Here is a 23,657-nt window from a genome sequence, read left to right on the forward strand (position 1 = left end):
ATTGCCTCTATTCTATAATAGAATATTGTTCTTTTGTTTTTTTTTTTGTTTTTTTGTTTTTTTTAATCTTTCAGTATGAATATGATTATGATGAAAATGGAGACCGAGTGATCCTGGGTAAAGGCACCTATGGAGTTGTGTATGCCGGCCGGGATCTCAGTAATCAGGTCCGTATAGCAATCAAGGAGATACCAGAAAGAGACAGTAGGTGAGTACCGATAAAGAAATATATTCTTGTGTCTCTACTGCAAATCCTGTAATGGAGGTAGAATTATAAAAATACATCCAACTGTAAACATTGAGCACCATAATAAATAAACTGGCATCAATAGATATGGAGGCGGCTTTATAACCAAAGTGCATACAGTGATGGTTATGAATGGCAATAATTAGATAAACCTTTATAGGTTCAGATATAACAACCTTGGATACAGCAAAATGCCACCTATGTACATATGGTATCAGCATGTGTCTGCAAGTGTAAACTACCAAGAGTACTTTTTAAGATCCTTCATTAATATTAAAGTGCAAATTAATATTGTATCAAGTAATCATTACTGCAATAGACACACCCATAAGAACGTCTCTTAACGTCCTCTATTCTTTTGTGAATAGACACAAGTAACTGAAGGAAATGCCATTATTAATAATTTCTTTAAATTACATTTAATTAACAAATCACAATTGTCTTGTCTAGAGTGCTGACCATTATAGAATTAAAATGGCAACCAACTTTTAATATAGAATGTTACGACTAGTGTCTGAGCATGTGCAGTAAAAGCTATGCTCCCCACTCTCCCATGTGTGTAGGAACATGTGCTACAGCCGATATCCTTTTCTTACTGGATGTACAAGGGGTGCTGAGGTAAAAAGTGACTGCTCACACTGCTGTCCACCCTGTCTTTCTGATCTTATACTGGAGATACCAGGGGTGCTGAGGAAAGAAGAGACTGTTCACACTGCTGCCCACCCTGTCTATCTGATCTAATACTGAAGATTCCAGGGGTGCTGATGAAAGAAGAGACTGCTCACACTGCTGCCCACCCTGTATCTAATCTAATACTGGAGATACCAGGGCTGCTGATGAAAGAAGAGACTGCTCACACTGCTGCCCACCCTGTCTATCTGATCTAATACTGGAGATACCAGGGCTGCTGATGAAAGAAGAGACTGCTCACACTGCTGTCCACCCTGTCTATCTGATTTTATACTGGAGATACCAGGGCTGCTGATGAAAGAAGAGACTGCTCACACTGCTGCCCACCCTGTCTATCTGATCTAATACTGGAGATACCAGGGCTGCTGATGAAAGAAGAGACTGCTCACACTGCTGCCCACCCTGTCTATCTGATTGATTTAATACTGGAGATACCAGGGCTGCTGATGAAAGAAGAGACTGCTCACACTGCTGCCCACCCTGTCTATCTGATCTAATACTGGAGATACCAGGGCTGCTGATGAAAGAAGAGACTGCTCACACTGCTGCCCACCCTGTCTATCTGATTTAATACTGGAGATACCAGGGCTGCTGATGAAAGAAGAGACTGCTCACACTGCTGCCCACCCTGTCTATCTGATCTAATACTGGAGATACCAGGGCTGCTGATGAAAGAAGAGACTGCTCACACTGCTGCCCACCCTGTCTATCTGATTTAATACTGGAGATACCAGGGGTGCTGAGGAAAGAAGAGACTGCTCACACTGCTGCCCACCCTGTCTATCTGATCTAATACTGGAGATACCAGGGCTGCTGATGAAAGAAGAGACTGCTCACACTGCTGCCCACCCTGTCTATCTGATCTAATACTGGAGATACCAGGGCTGCTGATGAAAGAAGAGACTGCTCACACTGCTGCCCACCCTATCTATCTGATTTAATACTGGAGATACCAGGGGTGCTGAGGAAAGAAGAGACTGCTCACACTGCTGCCCACCCTGTCTATCTGATCTAATACTGGAGATACCAGGGCTGCTGATGAAAGAAGAGACTGCTCACACTGCTGCCCACCCTGTCTATCTGATTTAATACTGGAGATACCAGGGGTGCTGAGGAAAGACGAGACTGCTCACACTGCGGTCCACCCTGTTTATCTGATTTAATACTGGAGATACCAGGGGTGCTGAGGAAAGAAGAGACTGCTCACACTGCTGTCCACCCTGTCTATCTGATCTAATACTGAAGATACAAGGTGTGCTGAGGAAAGAAGAGACTGCTCACACTGCTGTCCACCCTGTCTTTCTGATCTAATACTGGAGATTCTACTAGGAGTTCTGCAGTAAGAAAATTGTCTTCCTGAATACATGGTATAGTTATCTTCAAGATATTGGTGACCATTTTAATTCTATAGTGATTATCTGTCTAAACCAAATGATTGTGATTTACTAATTAAAATTATTTAAGAATTTAGAATGCCATTAGTTATTTTTTTTGTTTTCCTGGGTAAACCCCTATGACTACATCTCAGCCAATCATTTGTGGCATGTAAAATATAAATAATTACCATAATTTTTCCTGTCATCAAATCAGCCATAATTGTGTGAACATATCACTAATAGCTATCGTCCTGTCATCCGTGGCTGTTGTGAATGCCCAGGACTGTGCTCACTGACCTTCTATGACCCCATATTTAATTTGGGACCAGATATCTGTTAGACATCATTATCCTTTTTGCTTTGTAACTGGGGTACACATATTTATGTCATCACGTTGCCTCTCTGCCTCAACTTTCAATAATCACATCTCAAATCGTTAGTACATAGCCAAGAAAGGAGGGAGTACATGACAAAAGGAAAAGTCCTGGTAATAATGTAATCTTACAAGCCAAGATGGCGCGCACAGAACAGAAGAACGCACTGGGTACTTGTGCCTATTTGTTACTGGATACAATATGCGTTTGCACTTTATCATTGTTCAGAACTAATGAGACTATATAGATTTGTATTTTCCGGTATTGAAAGCGCCCTTGTTTATGGGTAGGATTGGTTTTTCGTCTCTCAACGAGGCACCATTTATCTGTCAGGACAGTAGATATGGACTATGGCCAGATAAATGTGACCCCACTCTACAATTAGCTAATGAGCACATTTTTCCTGTTACCAATATTGATGTGTCTAGATGTTGGCTGGTGGTAACATTTTTTACAAGGTGTCATAATTAATAACATATTGCCACTTTCCAGATATTCTCAACCACTTCATGAAGAAATTGCACTCCATAAATATCTTAAACATCGCAACATAGTTCAGTACCTTGGCTCCGTTTCAGAAGATGGATACATCAAGATCTTTATGGAACAAGTCCCAGGAGGTATTTGCAGTTAACACCCAAGGGCTGAATAACGTATTAAGCAAGTTGGACTATATCCAAAGTAATTGACAGGGATGAGGAATCGGCAGCTCTCTAGCTGTTGTGAAACTACAATTCCCAGCCTGCACTGACAGCATAGTGGGAGTTGTAGTATTACAACAGCTGCAAGTTGCTGGCCCTGGTATAGAGCATTGGTGTCTTATCCTACTCTCAAAATGTTATACTAGAGGTAGACTAGACATACAGGTTGGCTTTTATAAAAACACTGCTGATAACTGTCTGGCTCAGTGAGTTATTTGTATAAACGCTTCATTTTAAAGGCTACATCCACCCTCTCATTCATGTGCTTTTCAGCCCAGTAGAACTAAAATAAAAGCAGTAATGCATTTTTGCAATCAAATAAAATACTATTCCTAAAAAAGTGTTTTCCATCATATTGTGCGTCCATCTCTTTTGTGTGTCTTTATGATTGCAGACTATTGTGTAGTCCAATCTTGCAGTCGTACTGTCTTTTATGTTCTATACTTTTCACTTAGTTAAAAAGGACTTTTCATCAGAATTTTTATGTGGCACTGGACATAAGATGCAATAATAGCTGTAGAGCGGAATACATTTTTTGTGTCACCTCTCTGTTGCACAGATATTGGCAATCAAAATATTTGGAACCTAATCAGTTAACTTTTTTAAGTCCAAGTGGGTGATATCAGAGTTAACAATGGGGCTATGTACTTAAACCTGCATGATGCTGACCAATCATAAGTAGACAGCAACACTCAAAGGAAAGAAGCACACGCCACCACGATAGCTCAGAGCAGATATCTCAGTGATATGTAATGATAGAACTCTGATCTCCTGGTCTAACCTCCTGCATAATTAGTAAGCCCATATGACGAACAACTTTCAGATAAGGTCCCTGTAGGAAGAGGGGCATTACTGTTGAGTTATCTGTGTCATATTACAAACTCTTCTATCAGCTCCCTTCCTTTAATAGTGTGGTCAGCTCTGCTGTACTGCTACTCCGCATACTTGCCTGCCTTGTCCTCACTGTGCAGTGGGCAGGCTGTCATTACATCTCACACAGGAGTAGTCCAGAAAAGCCAAGGATGCTCCTGTGTGAGACATAAGGACACAATGGTTTGTAATGTGACACAGCTAATTCCAGCTGCACTGCTCCTCCCACCATACTGACTCATGCAGGAGGTTAGACCAAAAGATGAGGACTGTATTGTTACACCTCACACTCTGTGAAACCTCTTCTGAGCTATGGTGGTGATTGATCTTCTTTCCTTTGAGTGTTGCTGCTTGCTTATGATTACTTATGATTGGTCAGCAAGTGCAGTAAAAACTCTGAAAATACCCACTTGGACTGTAAAAAAAAGTTAACTGATTAAATGTCAAATACTTTGATTGCTAATATCTCTGAAACGGAGAGGCGAAATAAAAAAAAAAAAATAAGTTTTATTCTGCTCTGTACCCACTGTTACATTATGAGTCTAGTTTAATATGAAAAATTTGATGAAGGTCCTGTTTAATATGAAATAATCTGACCACACAATTAGAATTTGCTGGCTGTCATTCTGGAATCTTGGAGACACAGCTTTGCACAGCAGCTACGGGCTCAGAAGAAAAGAAATGTTTAATCAAAACTATTTGAAATTGCTTCATTTTTAATATTATGTTAGAGATGAATTAGGACATATAAAAAATTATAATAGTGATGCATCGCAGGCTATATTAACATACTATTTCCTTTAAAACTTTTAATATTTCAGTGTAGAAAGTGATGCAGTTTTAATCTTATTTCGAAAACTAACTACGTCACTTTCATGATGATCTCTTCTTGTAAACAGGGAGTCTGTCAGTTCTTTTGAGGTCTAAATGGGGCCCTATGAAGGAACCGACCATTAAATTTTACACTAAGCAGATTTTGGAAGGATTGAAGTATCTGCATGAAAATCAAATAGTTCACAGAGATATAAAGGTAATCTAAATGTGTATTACGCTAAATAGCAAATTATAGTACTGTAATGTTACTGAACACTGTGAACAGAGGTTGACATGATTTGCCATAAATTATCCTTTTGAGATGAATAGCAGACTATATTTTAATAATTATATAAATTCATTTTATCAACATATGCATTGCTAGTAATATTGCTGTTTATATATATATCTAATATATAAAGCTGAATGTGTGTGTGTGTGTATGTATGTATGTATGTATGTATGTCCGGGATTGGCATCTGAACCGTCGCAGCTACAGCCACAAAATTTTGCACAGTCACACGTCTGGACCCCGAGAGCGTCATAGGCTATGTTGTGAGGTGAAATTTTAACCCCGCGCTTTCCAATTCACCAAACAATTTTGCCCCTATCTACATAATGGGGAAAAAGTGAAAGGAAAAGTGTTGGAGGCGTCGCAGCTACAGGCACAAAATTTTGCACAGTCACACGTCTGGGCCCCGAGAGCGTCAAAGCTATGTTGTGAGGTGAAATTTTAACCCCGCGCTTTCCAATTCACCAAACAATTTTGCCCCTATCTTCATAATGGGGAAAAAATGAAAGGAAAAGTGTTGGAGGCAAATTAACAGCTGCCAGATGTGAACAAGGGGGACTTAAAGAATGACAGCGATGGCGCCAAAGAGTATATACTGTACAGTTGCTAAGGTGGTGCCCCAACATGGGATAATCGCCACACCACCACGGGGATATGAACACACACACAAAATGCGCCACAGACTACCACGTGCTCAAACACATATACCACCCTCAGCGCACATTTCACCACACATACACCAACCTCGCCACATAAAAGTAGAAACACAAAAGTCGCCGCTCAAAACTCGCCACGCGCAAAACTCTCCACATGCAAAACTCGCCACACGTGCAAAACTCACCTCATGGAAAACTCGCCACACGCAAATCTTGCACACGCAGAAAAATTGCCACATGCACAAAAGTTGCAACACATGCAAAAGTTGCCTCACACAAAACTTGCACATACTCAAAAGGCACCACACATAAAACTCGCCACGCGCAAAACTCGCCATGCGCAAAACTTGCTGCACACAACTTGCTACACTAACCTGTCACATGCAACTCGACACACAAAAAGTTGCTACACGCATGTCGCCACACAAAACTCATCTCACAAAAGTCCCTACATGCATGTCGCCACACGCAACTCAACACACACAACTTGACACACGAAACTCGCCCTAAAACACACACAAGTCTGGTATTATCCTTCAAAAATAAAAATCTGATTAATAAGCAGACAAACTACAAGAGCAACAAATGTACCATATAGGAATCCGGCAGCTGTCAGTCACATGACCAGTCTATTATGTGTATGTGTGAGCTAATATATACTGCCAGGGGGTGGGCTTACTGTTGGCTGGGGATTTATCAGGCTGCCATTTTAGCTTAAAAATACTGAGGTAAAAATACTGACCAAATAACGTGTGAACGAGGGCTAATACAGGAGGAGATGACATACAGCTATATACTATATACAGGAGGAGATGACACAGGTATATACTATTTACAGGGGAGATGACACAGGTATATACTATATACAGGAGGAGATGACACACAGATATATACTATATACAGGAGAGATGACACACAGGTATATACTATATAGAGGAGGAGATGACATGCAGGTACATACTACATACAGGAGGAGATGACACACAGGTATATACTATATACAGGAGCAGATTACCTACAGGTATATAGTATATACAGGAGGAGATGACATACAGGTATATGCTATGTATAGGAGGAGATGACATACAGGTATATACTATATACAGGAGGAGATGACACACAGATATATACTATATACAGGAGATTACATACAGGTATATCTAATATATAAAGCTGAATGTGTGTATGTATGTATGTGTGTATGTCCGGGATTGGCATCTGCACCGTCGCAGCTACAGCCACAAAATTTTGCACAGTCACACGTCTGGACCCCGGGAGCGTCATAGGCTATGTTGTGAGGTGAAATTTTAACCCCGCGCGTTCCAATTCACCAAACAATTTTGCCCCTATCTACATAATGGGGAAAAAGTGAAGGGAAAAGTGTTGGAGGAAAATTGACAGCTGCCAGATGTGAACAATGAGGACTTAAAGAATGAGAGCGATGGCGACAAAGAGTATATACCGTACAGTTGCTAAGGTGGGGCCCTGACATGGGATACTCACCACACACGGGGATATGAACACAAACACAAAATGCACCACACACTACCACGTGCTTGAACACACATACGACCCTCAGCACACAATTCACCACACACACACCAACCTCGCCACATAAAAGTCGAAACACAAAAGTCACCACTCAAAACTCGCAACGCGCAAAACTCACCTCATGGAAAACTCACCTCATGCAAAACTTGCACACACAGAAAAATTGCCACATGTACAAAAGTTGCACCACATGCAAAAGTTGCCTCACACAAAACTTGCACATACTCAAAACGCACCACACATAAAACTCGCCACGCGCAAAACTCGCCATGCACAAATCTTGCTGCACACAACTTGCTACACTAACCTGTCACATGCAACTCGACACACAAAATGTTGCTACACGCATGTCGCCACACAAAACTCATCTCACAAAAGTCGCTACATGCATGTCGCCACACGCAACTCAACACACACAACTTGACACATGAAACTCGCCCTAAAACACACACAAGTCTGGTATTGTCCTTCAAAAATAAAAATCTGATTAATAAGCAGACAAACTACAAGAGCAACAAATGTACCATATAGGAAATACGGCAGCTGTCAGTCACATGACCTGTCTATTATGTGTATGTGTGAGCTAATATATACTGCCAGGGGGGAGGGCTTCCTGTTGGCTGGGGATTTATCAGGCTGCCAATAGCAACCAATCACAGCTCAGCTTCTATTTTGCTACAGTTAATTAACCTGAGCTCTGATTGGTTAATATAGGCAACAAAGACATTCTCAGTATCACAAAGCTAATATATGTTGTGAAATTCTTCTATTAGCTTGGTTTTTGCCTTTTAATAATTACATTTCTATCTATTTGTTTTGTGGTTTTTGTGTGCAGAATAAATTTTTGTTAACACATTCTATTTTGCTAACAGCAGTCATTAACCCGGGCGAAGCCGGGTAGTACAGCTAGTATATATATATATATATATATATACAGTTTTACAAAACTACTGTGAAACACAGCTGGGACAAGACTCGGGAATACTCCATTCCAAGCAGCAGATGCAACAACAAATGTTAGATTGCTTTAACCCCTTCCCACACATTGGGTGCTGGTGTATGGGGCAGGAGGGGTTACTGAGCCCACTCCATACAGGACAGGGGCCTGCTATATACAGTGCTCAAAAAAATAAAGGGAACACTTAAGCAACTGAATATAACTCCACGTAAATCAAACTTCTGTGAAATCAAACTGTCCACTTAGGAAGCAACACTGTTTGACAATCAATTTCACATGCTGTTGTGCAAATGGAATCGACAACAGATAGAAATTATTGGCAATTATCAAGACACACTCAATAAAGGAGTGTTTCTGCAGGTGGTGACCACAGACCACAACTCAGTACCAATGCTTTCTGGCTGATGTTTTGGTCACTTTTGAATGTTGGTTGTGCTTTCACACTCTTGGTAGCATGAGACGGACAAAACAACCCACACAAATGGCTCAGGTAGTGCAGCTCATCCAGGATGGCACATCAATGCGAGCTGTGGCAAGAAGGTTTGCTGTGTCTGTCAGCGTAGTGTCCAGAGGCTGGAGGCGCTACCAGGACACAGGCCAGTACACCAGGAGACGTGGAGGGGGCTGTAGGAGGGCAACAACCCAGCAGCAGGACCGCTACCTCAGCCTTTGTGCAAGGAGGAGCACTACCAGAGCCCTGCAAAATGACTTCCAGCAGGCCACAAATGTGCATGTGTCTGCACAAACGGTTAGAAACCTACTCCACATGGATGGTCTGAGTGATCGATGTCCACAGATGGGGGTTCTCACAGCCCAACACCATGCAGGATGCTTGGCATTTGCCACAGAACACCAGGATTGGCAAATGTGCCACTGGCGCCCTGTGCTCTTCACAGATGAAAGCAGGTTCACACTGAGCACATGTGGCAGACGTGACAAAGTCTGGAGACGCCGTGGAGAGCGATCTGCTGCCTGCAACATCCTTCAGCATGACCGGTTTCTCAGTGGGTCAGTAATGGTGTGGGGTGGCATTTCTTTGGAGGGCCGCACTTTTCTCCATGTGCTCGCCAGAGGTAGCCTGGCTGCCAGTAGGTACCGAGATGAGATCCTCAGACCCCTTGTGAGACCATATGCTGGTGCGGTAGGCCCTGGGTTCCTCCTAATGCAGGACAATACCAGACCTCATGTGGCTGGAGTGTGTCAGCAGTACCTGCAAGATGAAGGCATTGAAGCTATCGACTGGCCCGCCCATTCCCCAGACCTGAATCCGATTGAACACATCTGGGACATCATGTCTCACACCATCGACCATCACGTTGCACCACAGACTGTCCAGGAGTTGGTGGATGCTTTAGTCCAGGTCTGGGAGGAGATCCCTCAGGAGACCATCCGCCGCCTCATCAGGAGCATGCCCAGGCGTTGTAGGGAGCTTATACAGGCACGTGGAGGCCACACACACTACTGACACTCCTTACTACTGAGCATCATTTCCTTGTCTTGAGGCATTTCCACTGAAGTTGGATCAGCCTGTAACTTCATTTTTCACTTTGATTTTGAGCATCATTCCAACTCCAGACCTCCGTGGGATATTAGTTATGATTTACGTTGATAATTTTTAGGTTTTATTGTTCTCCACACATTCCACTATGTAATGAATAAAGATTTACAACTGGAATATTTCATTCAGTGATATCTAGGATGTGGGATTTTAATTCCCTTTTTTTTTTTTTGAGCAGTGTAGAAAACAGAACTAGCTTTAGTGATAAGCTAAGGAGCTCGGATAAGGCGTTATCTGAGCATGCTCTTGTGCTAACCCAGTGTGATCTCAAAAAATATGTCAGAGTCCCCGCATCGGCATGTCTCGCGTCTTTTCAACAGCCGCAACACATGCAGAGATTGTCTGTTTGATAGGCGATTTCCGCATGTGTTGTGGCTGTCGAACAGCCTGGAGACATGCAGCTGCGGGGACTTGAACATATTTTTCGAGCACACACTCGGATAGCACATGAGCATGCTCAGATAAAGCCTTATCCGAGTATGTTCGCTCATCACTAACTAGCTCCAATCACTGTTGATTAACCATTTGATTTAAATTTCAATCTCTGACAGAGGGATTTAACAGGCTTGTTCTAAATGGTTGTCCATTCCAGCATCCATTGCCCTCAAGCCCCATCTAAGTCCCCAGCAATGCAATCATTGGGTGCCAATAGACTGTGTCAGTAATCACATTTAGGCCTCATTCAGACGTCTGTGTTGCATGTATGTATTGCATCAGTTTTTTTTCACATGTGGCCATTATAATCTAAATTGCTATTCACATGTCCGTATTTTTCCAGCAGCACAGATGGAATGGGTCAAAACACGTACAGCAGCACATGGATGGCATCAGTATGCTTTCCGTATTTAGCATTGCAAAGCATAGGAGAAGCTTTGTAATTTATTTATTCATCCATGGTAAAAATAAACACAAGGATTCCATACTGATGACACACTGATGGTAAAAACGGACACACGGATTCTATACTGATGACACACTGATGGTAGAAAAATATTTAGAATTGAGAGTCCTCAGTGGTTGATACCTTTTAATGGCTAACTGAAAAGATGGTAACAAATTGCAAGCTTTCGAGACTACACAGGTCTCTTCATCAGGCAAAGACTCTTTGCCTGATGAAGAGACCTGTGTAGTCTCGAAAGCTTGCAATTTGTTACCATCCTTTCAGTTAGCCATTAAAAGGTATCAACCACTGAGGACTCTCAATTCTAAATATTTTTCTATATACTGGCTAACACGGTACCAAGATATATTTCTTTCCTGTATCACACTGATGGTAAAAATTGACACAAAGACCAAACTCTTATGACTCATTGATTCAAAACACTGATGACACTATAGCTTTTTTTCATGTGCGTACTTAAATACGGATTTGCGTATGAGGTGTGTGTTTGTAATCACAGCAACTTGTATTTTCTCTGCAGTGAGATCAGGGCTGTCTGTCATTATATGCCTCACATAGGAGTAACTGCTTCTAAACTATAGCACAGCATGTTCTTCTTTCTCCTGAGTGTTCTGATTGGTCAATATCATACATGGAGATGAAGTACATGCTCCCAGTGGAAATTCTGATAATGCACTATTGGATTTAATGAGTATTAACTAAACACTAAAACAAAAACTTTGATTGCTAATATCTCAGCAATGAGGAGGTGAGATAAAAAAAGCAAAAAAACAAACAAAAACCTTTCAGTCTGCTCTGCATCCACTATTGTATTGTGTCCTATTTCAACATGAAAATTTTAGTAAAAGGTCTTCTTTAAAGGGAACCTGTCACCTGAATTTGGCGGGACCAGTTTTGGGTCATATGGGCGGGGTTTTCGGGTGTTTGATTCACCCTTTCCTTACCCGCTGGCTGCATGCTGGCCGCAATATTGGATTGAAGATCATTCTCTGTCCTCCGGAGTACATGCCTGCGCAAGGCAATATCGCCTTGCGCTGGCGTGTACTCCGGAGGACAGAGAATGAATTTCAATCCAATATTGCGGCCAGCATGCAGCCAGCGGGTAAGGAAAGGGTGAATCAAACACCCGAAAACCCCGCCCATATGACCCAAAACCGGTCCCGCCAAATTCAGGTGACAGGTTCCCTTTAAATATATGAAATGCTGGGCAGGGATTGAAGCATAATTTTCCGATTCTAGCATGTATAGTTGTAGCATTGAGATCAACAAAAATAGGAAACACAGATATTCTGGAGCTGCTCCGAACCAAAATTATATGCAGTCTCTTTACAACTTCAAGTTATTATTGTAATTCTACATTTTTATAGCGCCATTTATTCCATGGCCCTTTACATGTGAATGGGGCGTTCAGAAATTACACTCATTTGGGTTTGGGATAAAAAGCGGGTGAGTACAACAATTTGGCACTTGGACTTTTTATTCCAAAACTATACAAAGTTAATAATTGCTATAGAAAAGCATGAGCAGAGAAAAACGTCAACAAAGATCTAAGAGCCGAGTTATAGGACCCTCGCCTGACACATTCCAGTCATTACTATTTCTAGTTTTGATTGTAAACCTGCAAATCTGGCGGAAGGTTTAGTTTTGGCCTGTGGATAAACTACAGTGGAAATCTACCTGCATTTCAATATTTTCTGGTCATAGATTCTGAATTATTTATCACTGTCGCACATCCCACATGTACGCGATAAGTCTCATGAACAGAAGTTGTGTATAAGACAGGCAGAATTCCACACATTGTTTGCATTCATTACATACAGTACTTGTGACTTGTCCAGGCTAGAAAAGCAAAAGTGAAATTTTCTGTTTGATCTCTACTACGATTTATATTTAGCAATTTATTACTCTGAAATGTACTGGAAGTTATAGAGGCACAGTTACTTTTTATGGGGTGTAAGATAGGCATATAATGCCATAAAATGATACTTGGAGCAAACGTTAATATGTCTGTGTTAGATATCAGATGCAATATTCTGGCACAGATGGCAGAATTCTACATCATGTCAGAGTGGTGTCTCTTACCACATTTCACAGGATTTATTACAATGCATATTAAGTAAATTAACTTCCTGATGGAAAACATTCCTGATCTGATGTCCAGAAAGATATTTAAGGGTTTTTTCTCATCCTCCTAAATGGGCAAAATTGCAAAGTGTTTGTGAAAACAAGAAACTTTGCAATTAGCCTCTTATTAAAAATCCTCTCTATTCTCATACAGGAAAGATATATATCTTGGTACCATGTTAGCCAGTTGATAGAAAAATATTTAGAATTCAGAGTCCTCAGTAGTTGATACCCTGTCCTCTCCAACAGCTGCAGGAACCTTTCCTTGCAACCAGAAAAAATTTAAAACCTGTCCACTCATAATGACCACGGACAAGAATAAAGATCCCTAATTCATATCAGGACTACAAGATACCAGGTACATTCAGCTGCATTATATCTAATGTGGTGTACCTAATTATTTGTACTAAATGTCCAACTGGGGGTCTGTATGTTGGGGAGACAGGGCAGAAACTGAGAACAAGGATAAATTCTCACCACCACACAATAAAAGAAAAAAGAATGGATCTAGCTGTGGCAAAACATTTCTGTATGTCTGATCATAACACCATGGACCTGAAATTACTTGTATTGAAAGGTAACTTCAAATCTCAGAGAGACATGAGAATCTAGGAGTATAAATTTATGACAACCTTTGACACACTTAGTGCAGGAATGAATGTGTCGCATGGATTTATGTATTTTTACATCAATTAAGGAACTCTTAGACCTTATGGGGCGTCATAACAAAGAGCCAGACCCCAATCAGAGGACAACAAAACATTCACTCCTTATCTAGGAACTTTCCAATATTTATGGACACAACTGTTTATCACTCTCCCATAATGACAGCTCTGTGCTGTGTTGTGTATGAATATGTGATTCTTCAGATGTTCTATTAGTCTATGACTGATGAAGAGACCTGAGTAGTCTCGAAAGCTTGCAATTTGTTACCATCTTTTCAGTTAGACATTATTTTTCACCATTCTCAAGAATTTGTAATTATATTGTTTACAGTTTGTTGCCTAGGCTACAGACCACTGCTAAAGTCTGTCAGAGGTGGCTGAGTATTGCAGTTTTTTTTAGTTTTTTTTTTTTTAAAAGCACGCCTCCAATGTTCTTTTTAGTTTTACTGCTGAAGTGGTGCTGAAAATTCAAGTCCCCTGCCCCTTTTCTGATACTCACCTTCTGGCGTTTTTTTTTTTTTGCAAATCTTTATTTATAAAGTTTTAGAACAAACATTTGTATTACAATATAACATCATTGCTCAGATTACTTTAGTCAAGATATAAACAGCCAGTATGCTGATAAACTGAGAGGAGCAATGTACATGTCAAAACAGAGAAAAACAAAAGAACCACAACGTAAATTGGATCAGGCCAAGAGTAAAGATCGATTCCAGGTCTAATGTTCCTCAAGGGTACATCTGGGGATTTACATAAGTAGATGTGGAAAAAGGACTCTTCACTAGAAAATATCATTTAGCTTGGAAGTAGAACGAGACAAAGCTAATCATTGTTAGAGACTAAGACGGGCTACCAGTCTGAGCAACGGACTCGACCACCCCGGCGTGTATATTAAAGACAAAAAAAGGGGAACCAGATCATAGCAAGTCTTAAGGAGGGTGTGGGAATCCTTCTGGCGTTTTCATCTGTTTTTTTCGCCTCTCTGGTCCATCTCCTGCAGTTTGTGATCTGCCATCATCTCCAGCATTTCATGGAGCGTGCGGTAGGTCACTAACCAATGTAAATCTATGAGAGCCTTGTTCTCGCACTCTGTCTCCTTGCATTTGTGACACAGTGTCTGACTTCCGGCCACTCCGAATCTGTGTTCACAAGATTGTGCCTAAGGACTGGAACGGCGCAAAAAATAGTGAAGACACCAGAGGGTGAGTATATGACCGGGGGCAGGTGACTTAAGTTTAAAGCACCACTCCAGCAGTGAAAAAAAAGCAACAAAACGCTGGAGTCGTGCTGTAAAACAAACTGCCTCTTTGGAACAAGTGTTTTCTGAAACCAGAAGACCTCTTTAAAGTTCACTAAATTTATCAAAGTTGTTCATGCTCTTTGATAAAATTGGGGCATCTTTAGCCTGACTAATCTACAGTACTACTCATCATTATTGGCACCCATGAAGTTTAAGTACAAAATGTGGAATATCTCCTGAAAAAAGTGAATCGAGTGAAAAAGGTTTTTTGTATAGAGCCCTCATGTTAAATACAAAAGAACAAATGATAAACAATAATTTAAAACAAAAAACAATGGGAGGGAAAAATAGAAAAACCTAAAGCTCGCTCTGGCACCCTTTACATTAAATTAGTATGGAAACATATTATGACTCACCTGTGGTAAATCACAAATGAAAATTAACTGTGAATTATTGTTGACATGAATTAGCCAATGAATGATGACTTCAGTGTTTTTAAAAGCCACATGGTAGGCACTGTTCCTTTGTCACAATGTTGAAGACCAAGGAGTTGTCTGAGGACATCAGAACTGCTATTATTAGCATACACAAGACTTTCAAAGTGTATAAGGCCATCTCCAAAGACCTTGGTATCCCCGCTTCTTCAGTGCACAATGTTATTAAGAAGTTTGCCAAGAATGATACTGTCAAGAACCTCCCTGGAAGTGTGGAAGTGGGAGAAAGAGGAAAGTTGACAAGAGATGTCTTCGAAGATGGTGCGAGTGGTTGAAAAAACATCACATCAAACATCAAAAGATCTGAAGGCCAACCTGGAACAGTCTTGGGTCATGGTTTCAATAAGTACCATACTCCACATACTAAATCAAGCAGGGTTTTGTAGACAAAGGCCAAGGAAGAAACCGTTGCTGAATAAAAGACATAAAAAGGAACGACTGATCATTGCCAAAGAGTACCTTGACAAACAATCCTTCTGGGAAAATGTTCTGTGGAAAAATGAAACAAAATTAGAGCTTTTGGCAATGGAAAGCAACAGTTTGTTTACAGATGGTGCAATAAAGCTTATAAGGAAAATAACATCCTACCAACAGTTAAGCATGGTAGAGGAACCATAATGCTGTGTGGTTGTTTTGCCGCATCTGGTACTGGAGGACTTGACTCTATCACAGGAATCATGAACTCAGAGAATTATCAAGAGATTTTAGAGTGAAATGTCCTACCCGGTGTAAGAAAACTTGGTTTGAGTCGAAGATCATGGGTCCTCCAGCATGTTAATGACCCAAAGCACACATCCAAAAGTGCACAGGAATGGTTGAAAAAGAAAAAATGGACTGTTTAAAATGTCCAGCAATTAGTCCAGATCTCAATCCCATTGAAAATCTTTGGTGAGTTGAAATCTGCCATTGGGAAAAAGAACCCTGCAAATTTGCAAACATTTCTACATTTGTTTTTTTTTTTAAGCCAAGATGGAGTGCAGAGTGTACATTAATGTGAAAAAAGGAACTTTTTTGAATTTATCATATGCCTGCAATGAAACAAAGTGTGAATTTTTTTTTTTTTTAATCAGATATTTTTTATTAAAGTTTTCAGAACATAACAGAATTTTTTCCAAAATACCCCACAATCTTTTCCCCATTCCCAACCGCTCCCTCCCCTACCCAACCCTGGTGTGAAAATTTTAAAGGGGTCTGAATACTTTCTGCACCCACTGTACAGTTGTGCTCAAAAGTTTACATATTCTGGCAGAATTTTTGCTTTCTTGGCCTTTTTTCAGAGAATATGAATAACACCAACACTTTTTCTCCACTCATAGTTAGTGGTTGGGTGAAGCCATTTATTGTCAAGCGACTGTGTTTTCTCTTTTTAAATCATAATGACAACCAAAAACATCCAAATGACCCTGATCAAAAGTTTACATATCCCATTTCTTAATGCTGTGTATTTCCCCCTTTAACATCAATGACAGCTTGAAGTCTTTTGTGGTAGTTGTGAATGAGGTTCTTTATTTTCTCAGAGGGTAAAGCTGCCCACTCTTCTTGTCAAAAAGCCTCCAGTTCCTGTAAATTCCTGGGCTGTTTAGCATGAACCATGCACTTGAGATCTCCCCAGAGTGGCTCAATGATATTGAGGTCAGGAGACTGAGATTGTCACTCCAGAACCTTCACTTTGTTCTGCTGTTGGCAATGACAGGTAGACTTGGCCTCGTGTTTTGGATTGTTGTCATGTTGGAACGTCCAAGTACGTCCCATGCGCAGCTTCCAGGCTGATGAGTGCAAATTTGCCTTCAATATTTGCTGATAACATGCTTCATTCATCTTTTCTTCAAATTTGACCAAGTTTCCTGTGCCTTTGTAGCTCAGACATCCCCAAAACAGAGATCCACCTCCGTGCTTTACAGTAGGAATGGTGTTCCTTTCATCATAGGCCTTGTTGACCTCTCTCCAAATGTAATGTTTATGGTTGTGGCCAAAAAGTTCAATTTTGGTCTCATCACTCCAAATTACCTTGTTCCAGAAGTTTTGAGGCTTGTCTCTGTGCTGTTTTGCATATTGTAGGCAAGATACTTTGTGGCATTTTACAGTAATGGCTTTCTTGTTGCGACTCGACCATGCAGCCCATTTTTTTTTTCAAGTGCCTCCTTATTGTGTATCTTGAAACAGCCATACTGATAGTTTTCAGAGAATCCAGTATTTCAGCTGATGTTATTTGTGGGTTTTTCTTTGCATCTCGAACAATTTTCCTGGCAGTTATGGATGAAATTTTTGTTTCTCTACCTGACCGTGGTTTTGTTTTTTTAACCTGATTTGTCTGGCAGAAACCTTCCTCATTATGCCTTTATCTGTACTAACCCTTCAGTGCTCTGTATCCTCCACAAATCTCTTCACACTACGATAATCACGCTTAGGTTTTCGTGAAATATCTAATGTTTTCATACATTGTCCATGGCACTGTACTATTTGACACTTTTTGGCAGCAGTGAGAACATTTTTCTTTCCCATATTGCTTGAAACTTGTGGAGTGTCGTACTTAAGTAGTTTTTCATTTAATTGGGCTCACCTGGCAAACTAATTATCACAGGTGTTTCAAGGTTGATTTCAGTGCTCCAAAGAACCCAGAGTCACAATACCATCCATGAGTTTATTTGAAAATCAAAAAACTACATCTTTATTCCTCTTAAACCCAATTTGAATAATAATTTGGATCACGGTGTATAGTAACCAGTAAGACATTTGTTACCTTTCCTATAATTAAAACTAAATGTCTATTGTGAAAAACTACCAATAAATTAGTTTACAGGAAAGAACAAAATCAAACATAACATACATTGCAGTAGAAATTTTGCATCACATGAGAACAATGTTTGCGAGACAATCTTGTATGACTTGGCATTTGTGGTGCTTGTGCAAACTACAGTTGTGCATGACGAAAGAATGAGAAGAGGAGGAGGTGGGTGGAATATTTACACACCTACTGCCTTGTATCCATATTATACATCATATGTCTTTTGTCACTTCTTTGAATGCCGTGAAGCTGCTAACAGATGTGACTGGCCCACTCTTCTGCCAACTTCCGCTTGAAAACTGACACTATTTTATATATGAAATATTAAAAAAATAGACACCTGCTGTAAAGCCGTTGCAAAAGACATCAGAAGAGATGCAGAAAAGACAATGAAAGGGGTTTTCCCATGAACAAAAGTTATTTTTAATCAATAGTTCTTGAAATAATAATTTCCAGAATTGGATGTGTTTAAATAAAATGTTCCTGTGCTGAGATAATCTTATAAATGTGCCCCTGCTGTGTACTGTGTAATGTCTGTGTCTGACCGTACAGGAACATGGTCTCATCATACCACAGCTCCTGGGCAGGGGGGGGAGGAAAAGAGAGTATACAGATAGCACAGCTGATTCTTTTTGTGAGGTAAAGCATTTTTCTGCCTGTTTTTTACACAATGTTTTACTTCAAAGAATTAATCAGCTGTGATCCCATACTGTAATGTCTGTATATTCTCTTTTCCTTCCTCCCCTGCCCAGGAGATGTGGAATGATCAAACCATGTCCCTGTACGGTCAGACACAGACATTGCACAGTACACAGCAGGGGTACATGTATGAGATTATCTCAGCACAGGAACATTTTATTTAACACATCCAATAGTGTAAGTTATTATTCCAAGATCTGTTGATTAAAATGAACTTTTGTTTGTGGGAAAACCCCTAAGGTAACCCATCCCTCGCATTTTCCTGGTACAGTACGTCCTACACAGAAAAACGTTGCGGCTACATTTGTGTCTAAAAGATGCTGAGTGCACCCAAGGTATCATTTTATTCAACTTTATATAACCTGCATTCCCTTATACATCACTTAGGAGGGTTGATCCTATTGACCGATACCCTTAAGAACTATACACCCTTTTGCTATGGAGCCATGAAAGAAATGATTTTTGCATATCTTAGTAGTTACCTTTTATTAACAAATTAGTGTTTTGTTTCAGGTTGCACTCTCCATCTCGTCATTTATTTTCAGACCTTCTGACATGCAGTTTGCAGCCTCCTACTTCTAGATTCTAGATAGGGAGTGGGATAATAGAGAGAGGCAGCACAGCCAGGGCCAGAGTGTGGTGGGAAGCAGCAAGACTGCCAGCTATGTGAAGGAGGAATACAGACTCTGCTCTCAGCAGAGGAAGTTGAGGTGTGGTGACGATACATGACAAATATGTTGTCACTTTTCAGCGTCATGCTGGAGGGTCACTTTACCTCTGTATTTAGGAATCAAATTACCAAATGAAATAGACTTGGTTTCCGCGGGTCTCCTTGCTTCTTCTTCTGGTAAGGACTGGCATGTGCCCACTGCAGATAATTTTAAGATGGTCTGTGAATATCCTGTTCTGACTGTATGGACATGTGAACGCTGCAGCCAGTCACTGGCAATGCATGTCTACAAATTGTCTGTAGTGGTCACAAATAGAGACGAGCGATTATGGGTGGCTCCCTCCTTATCCTGCAAGCTATAATGCTTACCGAAGAAGCTACAGTGGGAACCCAGATACCTGGATCGCTCCTGATAATCAGGTGTCTGGTGCCCCAGCTGCATGTGTCCCGGCTGTGTGACAGTCACAACACACGGGCTCTCTATGCATGTGTTGTGACTGTCACACAGCAGCGACACATGCAGACATCGGGGGCGCTCCAGGTTATCGGGCTCCCGCTGCAGCTTCTTCGGGAAGAGCTATAGCTTGCCGACTAAGTAGGGGGCCAAAGATATTCGCTCATGTCTAGTCACAAACCATTTCCAGCTGAAAGAGGAAATATGAAGAATTATTTTTCAGCATTTTTTTATCTGTAGTGTACAATCCCTTTTAAAATAATTTTTCAGATTCAGCTTCCACTTTCTCTAATTTAAAGTGACGGTTAATTAACATCAATGTTTGGTAAAAAATTGACTTCAATAAATTAGTTTGTATGTGTGTTGTATGTGTGTATTGCCAAGAAAGTCCATTTTAGAAAGTTTCTTGCCAATCATCGGCACCTTTTCGTTACAGGAGTGAGTGTGCAACGTGCCAACCGATGGCACAATGGCAGGTTTCAGCCATTGTACACTGAAACGTTGGTTGTGGCGAATAACAGATCTGCATCTGAAATCCCTGATGTGTGACTAGCTTTAGACTAGAGTTAATGTGTGGAGCGATGATACCTTATTTCTACGGTATGCCTGGTAGAACCTCACTATCAGTGCTCTCCATGCAGTAATGACATTAATTCTCATGTAACGATTGTCTCTTTTATCTAGGGCGACAATGTTCTGGTCAACACTTACAGTGGAGTAGTGAAGATATCCGATTTTGGGACATCAAAGCGACTTGCTGGAGTGAACCCTTGCACCGAGACATTTACTGGTAATACCTTAGTTATTATGTTTCCTTGGTCCCAGAGATTAGTGGTAATAACTTCTGGGCCAACACCATTAACTATTTGCTGTCATTGGCTAATCTTATGAATACACGATTTTCATTGATGTCTTAACCCTGTGTCTTTTCACATCTGCTCATTGTATTATACAGCAACCTTCACTGCACTGGAGGTTGCACTCTTGCATTACTTGCATATTGGAAACCATTGCTGTACTGTATGTATGTATGTTCTTGCTGGGCATTATATGTAATAACTAAAATCAGCTGTGGGTATATACCAGTGGTACAGAACCATTTTTGGGTACATTTTTACATTTTACCATTCTGTAGAGTCTCATTAAAACTTAACGTGGTATTCCATTCAGACAGCGTGAATACCTGGTAGGTAGGGGTTCCATTCTGGGACTTGACTAATGTGGGAAGATGGGGACACATCTGTTCAGCCTTCTATATTGTAGTATATGAGAGTTTACGTGAACAGCGTAGTGATTCACGTCCCTCATAAACTATGATGGCGAGAGACACAGAAATGCACAGACAACTCTTCCCCTCTTCTGTGCGGAACATAAATAACTCCCCATTGTTGAGGTACCAAAGACGACATTGGAGGGATATATGTATCTGGGTTTACTATCAGTTAAATGAATGTTCATAGGAATGATCATTTCAGTGGTTAGCATTGTTGCTTTGCAGCGCTGGGGTCCTGGGTTCAAATCCCACCAAGGACAGCATCTGCAAGGAGTCTGTATGTTCTACCTGTGTTGGTGTGGGTTTCCTCCCTCACTCCAAAGACATACTGATATGGAATTTAGATTGCGAGCACCAAAGGAGACAGTGATGATAATGTATGTAAAGCTCCATGGAATTCATGGCTCTATATACAGGTGCTTCTCACAAAATTAGAATATCATAACAAAGTTATTTTATTTCTGTTCTTCAATGCAAAAGTGAAATTTATATATTATATAGTCATTACAAACCGAGTGATCTATTTCAGATGTTTATTTCTGTTAATGTTGATGATTATGGCTTACAGCCAATGAAAACCCAAAAGTCATTATCTCAGTAAATTAGAATAATTAACAAAAAACACCTGCAAAGGCTTCCAAAGCGTTTAAAAAGGTCCCTTACTTTGTTTCAGTAGGCTCCACAATCATGGGGAAGACTGCTGACTTGATAGATGTCCAGAAGGCAGTCACTGATACACTCCACAAGGAGGGTAAGCCACAATAGGTCATTGCTAAAGAAGCTGGCTGTTCACAGAGTGCTGTATACAAGCATATTAATGGAAAGTTAAGTGGAAGGAAAAAGAGTGGTAGAAAAAGGTGCACAAGCAAACGGGATAACAGCAGCCTTGAAAGGATTGTTAAGAAAAGCCCATTCAAAAATTTGGGGGAGATTCACAAGGACTGGACTGCTGCTGGAGTCATTGCTTCAAGAGCCACCACACACAGACATATCCAGGACATGGGCTACAAGTGCCGCATTCCTTGTGTCAAGCCACTCATGACCAATAGATAAAGCCAGAAGCGTCATACCTGGGCCAAGGAGAAAAAGAACTGGACTGTTGCTCAGTGGTTCAAGGTGTTGTTTTCAGATGAAAGTAAATTTTGCATTTCATTTGGAAATCAAGATCCCAGAGTCTGGAATAAGAGTGGTGTCCGGCTGTCCTGGGAGTGAAAGAGGGTTACTGCTCCTCCCTGCGTCCTTTTATCCTCCTTGATCTCCCTCCTTCTCCCCCGTGCCTAGGTCACTTCCCCTATGTCATTTCCCCCTTTGTCAATCCTTTACTTCCTCCCCCCCTCCTTCCTTTCTGTTCTTCCTGCCTTCTCCCAAAATCCCCAATCACCTGGTCTCTGGCAACCTGCCCCGATCATGCCCCCCTCCTTCCGACCCTCCGTGCCTCATCCGGGGGTTACTAGACCAAAGTCAGCGCAGCAGTGTCTACCAGGAAATTTTAGAGCACTTCATGCTTCCCTCTGCCGACAAACTTTTTGGAGATGGAAATTTCATTCTCCAGCAGGACTTGGCACCTGTCTACACTGGCAAAAGTACCAATACCTGGTTTAAATACAACGGTATCACTGTGCTTGATTGGCCAGCAAACTCGCCTGACCTTAACCCCATAGAGAATCTATGGGGTATTGTCAAGAGGAAGATGAGACACCAAACCCAACAATGCTGATGAGCTGAAGGCTGCTATCAATGCAACCTGGGTCACAGGCTGATTGCCTCCATGCCACGCCGCATTGATGCAGTAATTGATGCAAAAGGAGCCCCGACCAAGTACTGAGTGCATTTACTGAACATACATTTCAGTAGGCCAACATTTTGGATTTTAAAATCATTTTTCAAGAGGGAGTTATAAAGTATTCTAATTTACTGAGATAATGACTTTTGAGTTTTCACTGGCTGTAAGCCATAATCATCTATGCAAATTGCCTCTTCAGAGAGAAAGAGGACTTGAACTTGTAGCACCAACTGTTGAAGTAGCGATCCTACAAGTCACAATCAACCCTTTAATGAATCTTGCAATATGACTTAGGATAAAAGCCAAATCAGAATCTCAATTCGCAGACACAGTGTTTCAGGCTACTGGCCCTCGTCAGTGCAAAGTATGAGATCTGATTTGGCTAGGTGAGAGGCTCTGGACTGGGTCTAAGGGGTAAGTTTTCTCCTTGTGGAGAGGGACATACCAGCTCTGGCTTGTCAAGGTAAGGAGGCTTATTTGCGT

At 41.0% G+C, this 23,657-nt stretch overlaps 1 protein-coding gene across 2 annotated transcripts in view; it reads left to right on the forward strand.

Annotated features, from left to right (window-relative positions):
• The window catches only part of MAP3K15 (mitogen-activated protein kinase kinase kinase 15), a 233,833-nt gene that overhangs the window by 183,873 nt on the left and 26,303 nt on the right, over window positions 1-23,657 (forward strand). For both annotated transcript variants that reach the window (XM_077294642.1, XM_077294643.1), the window contains exons 15-18: window positions 75-208; window positions 3,180-3,307; window positions 5,158-5,288; window positions 20,803-20,908. In XM_077294642.1, the coding sequence (XP_077150757.1) occupies window positions 75-208; window positions 3,180-3,307; window positions 5,158-5,288; window positions 20,803-20,908 (499 nt within the window). The remainder of the gene's footprint in view (window positions 1-74; window positions 209-3,179; window positions 3,308-5,157; window positions 5,289-20,802; window positions 20,909-23,657) is intronic.

Source organism: Ranitomeya variabilis, chromosome 3 (assembly GCF_051348905.1).
Source record: "Ranitomeya variabilis isolate aRanVar5 chromosome 3, aRanVar5.hap1, whole genome shotgun sequence".
NCBI lineage: Eukaryota > Metazoa > Chordata > Amphibia > Anura > Dendrobatidae > Ranitomeya > Ranitomeya variabilis.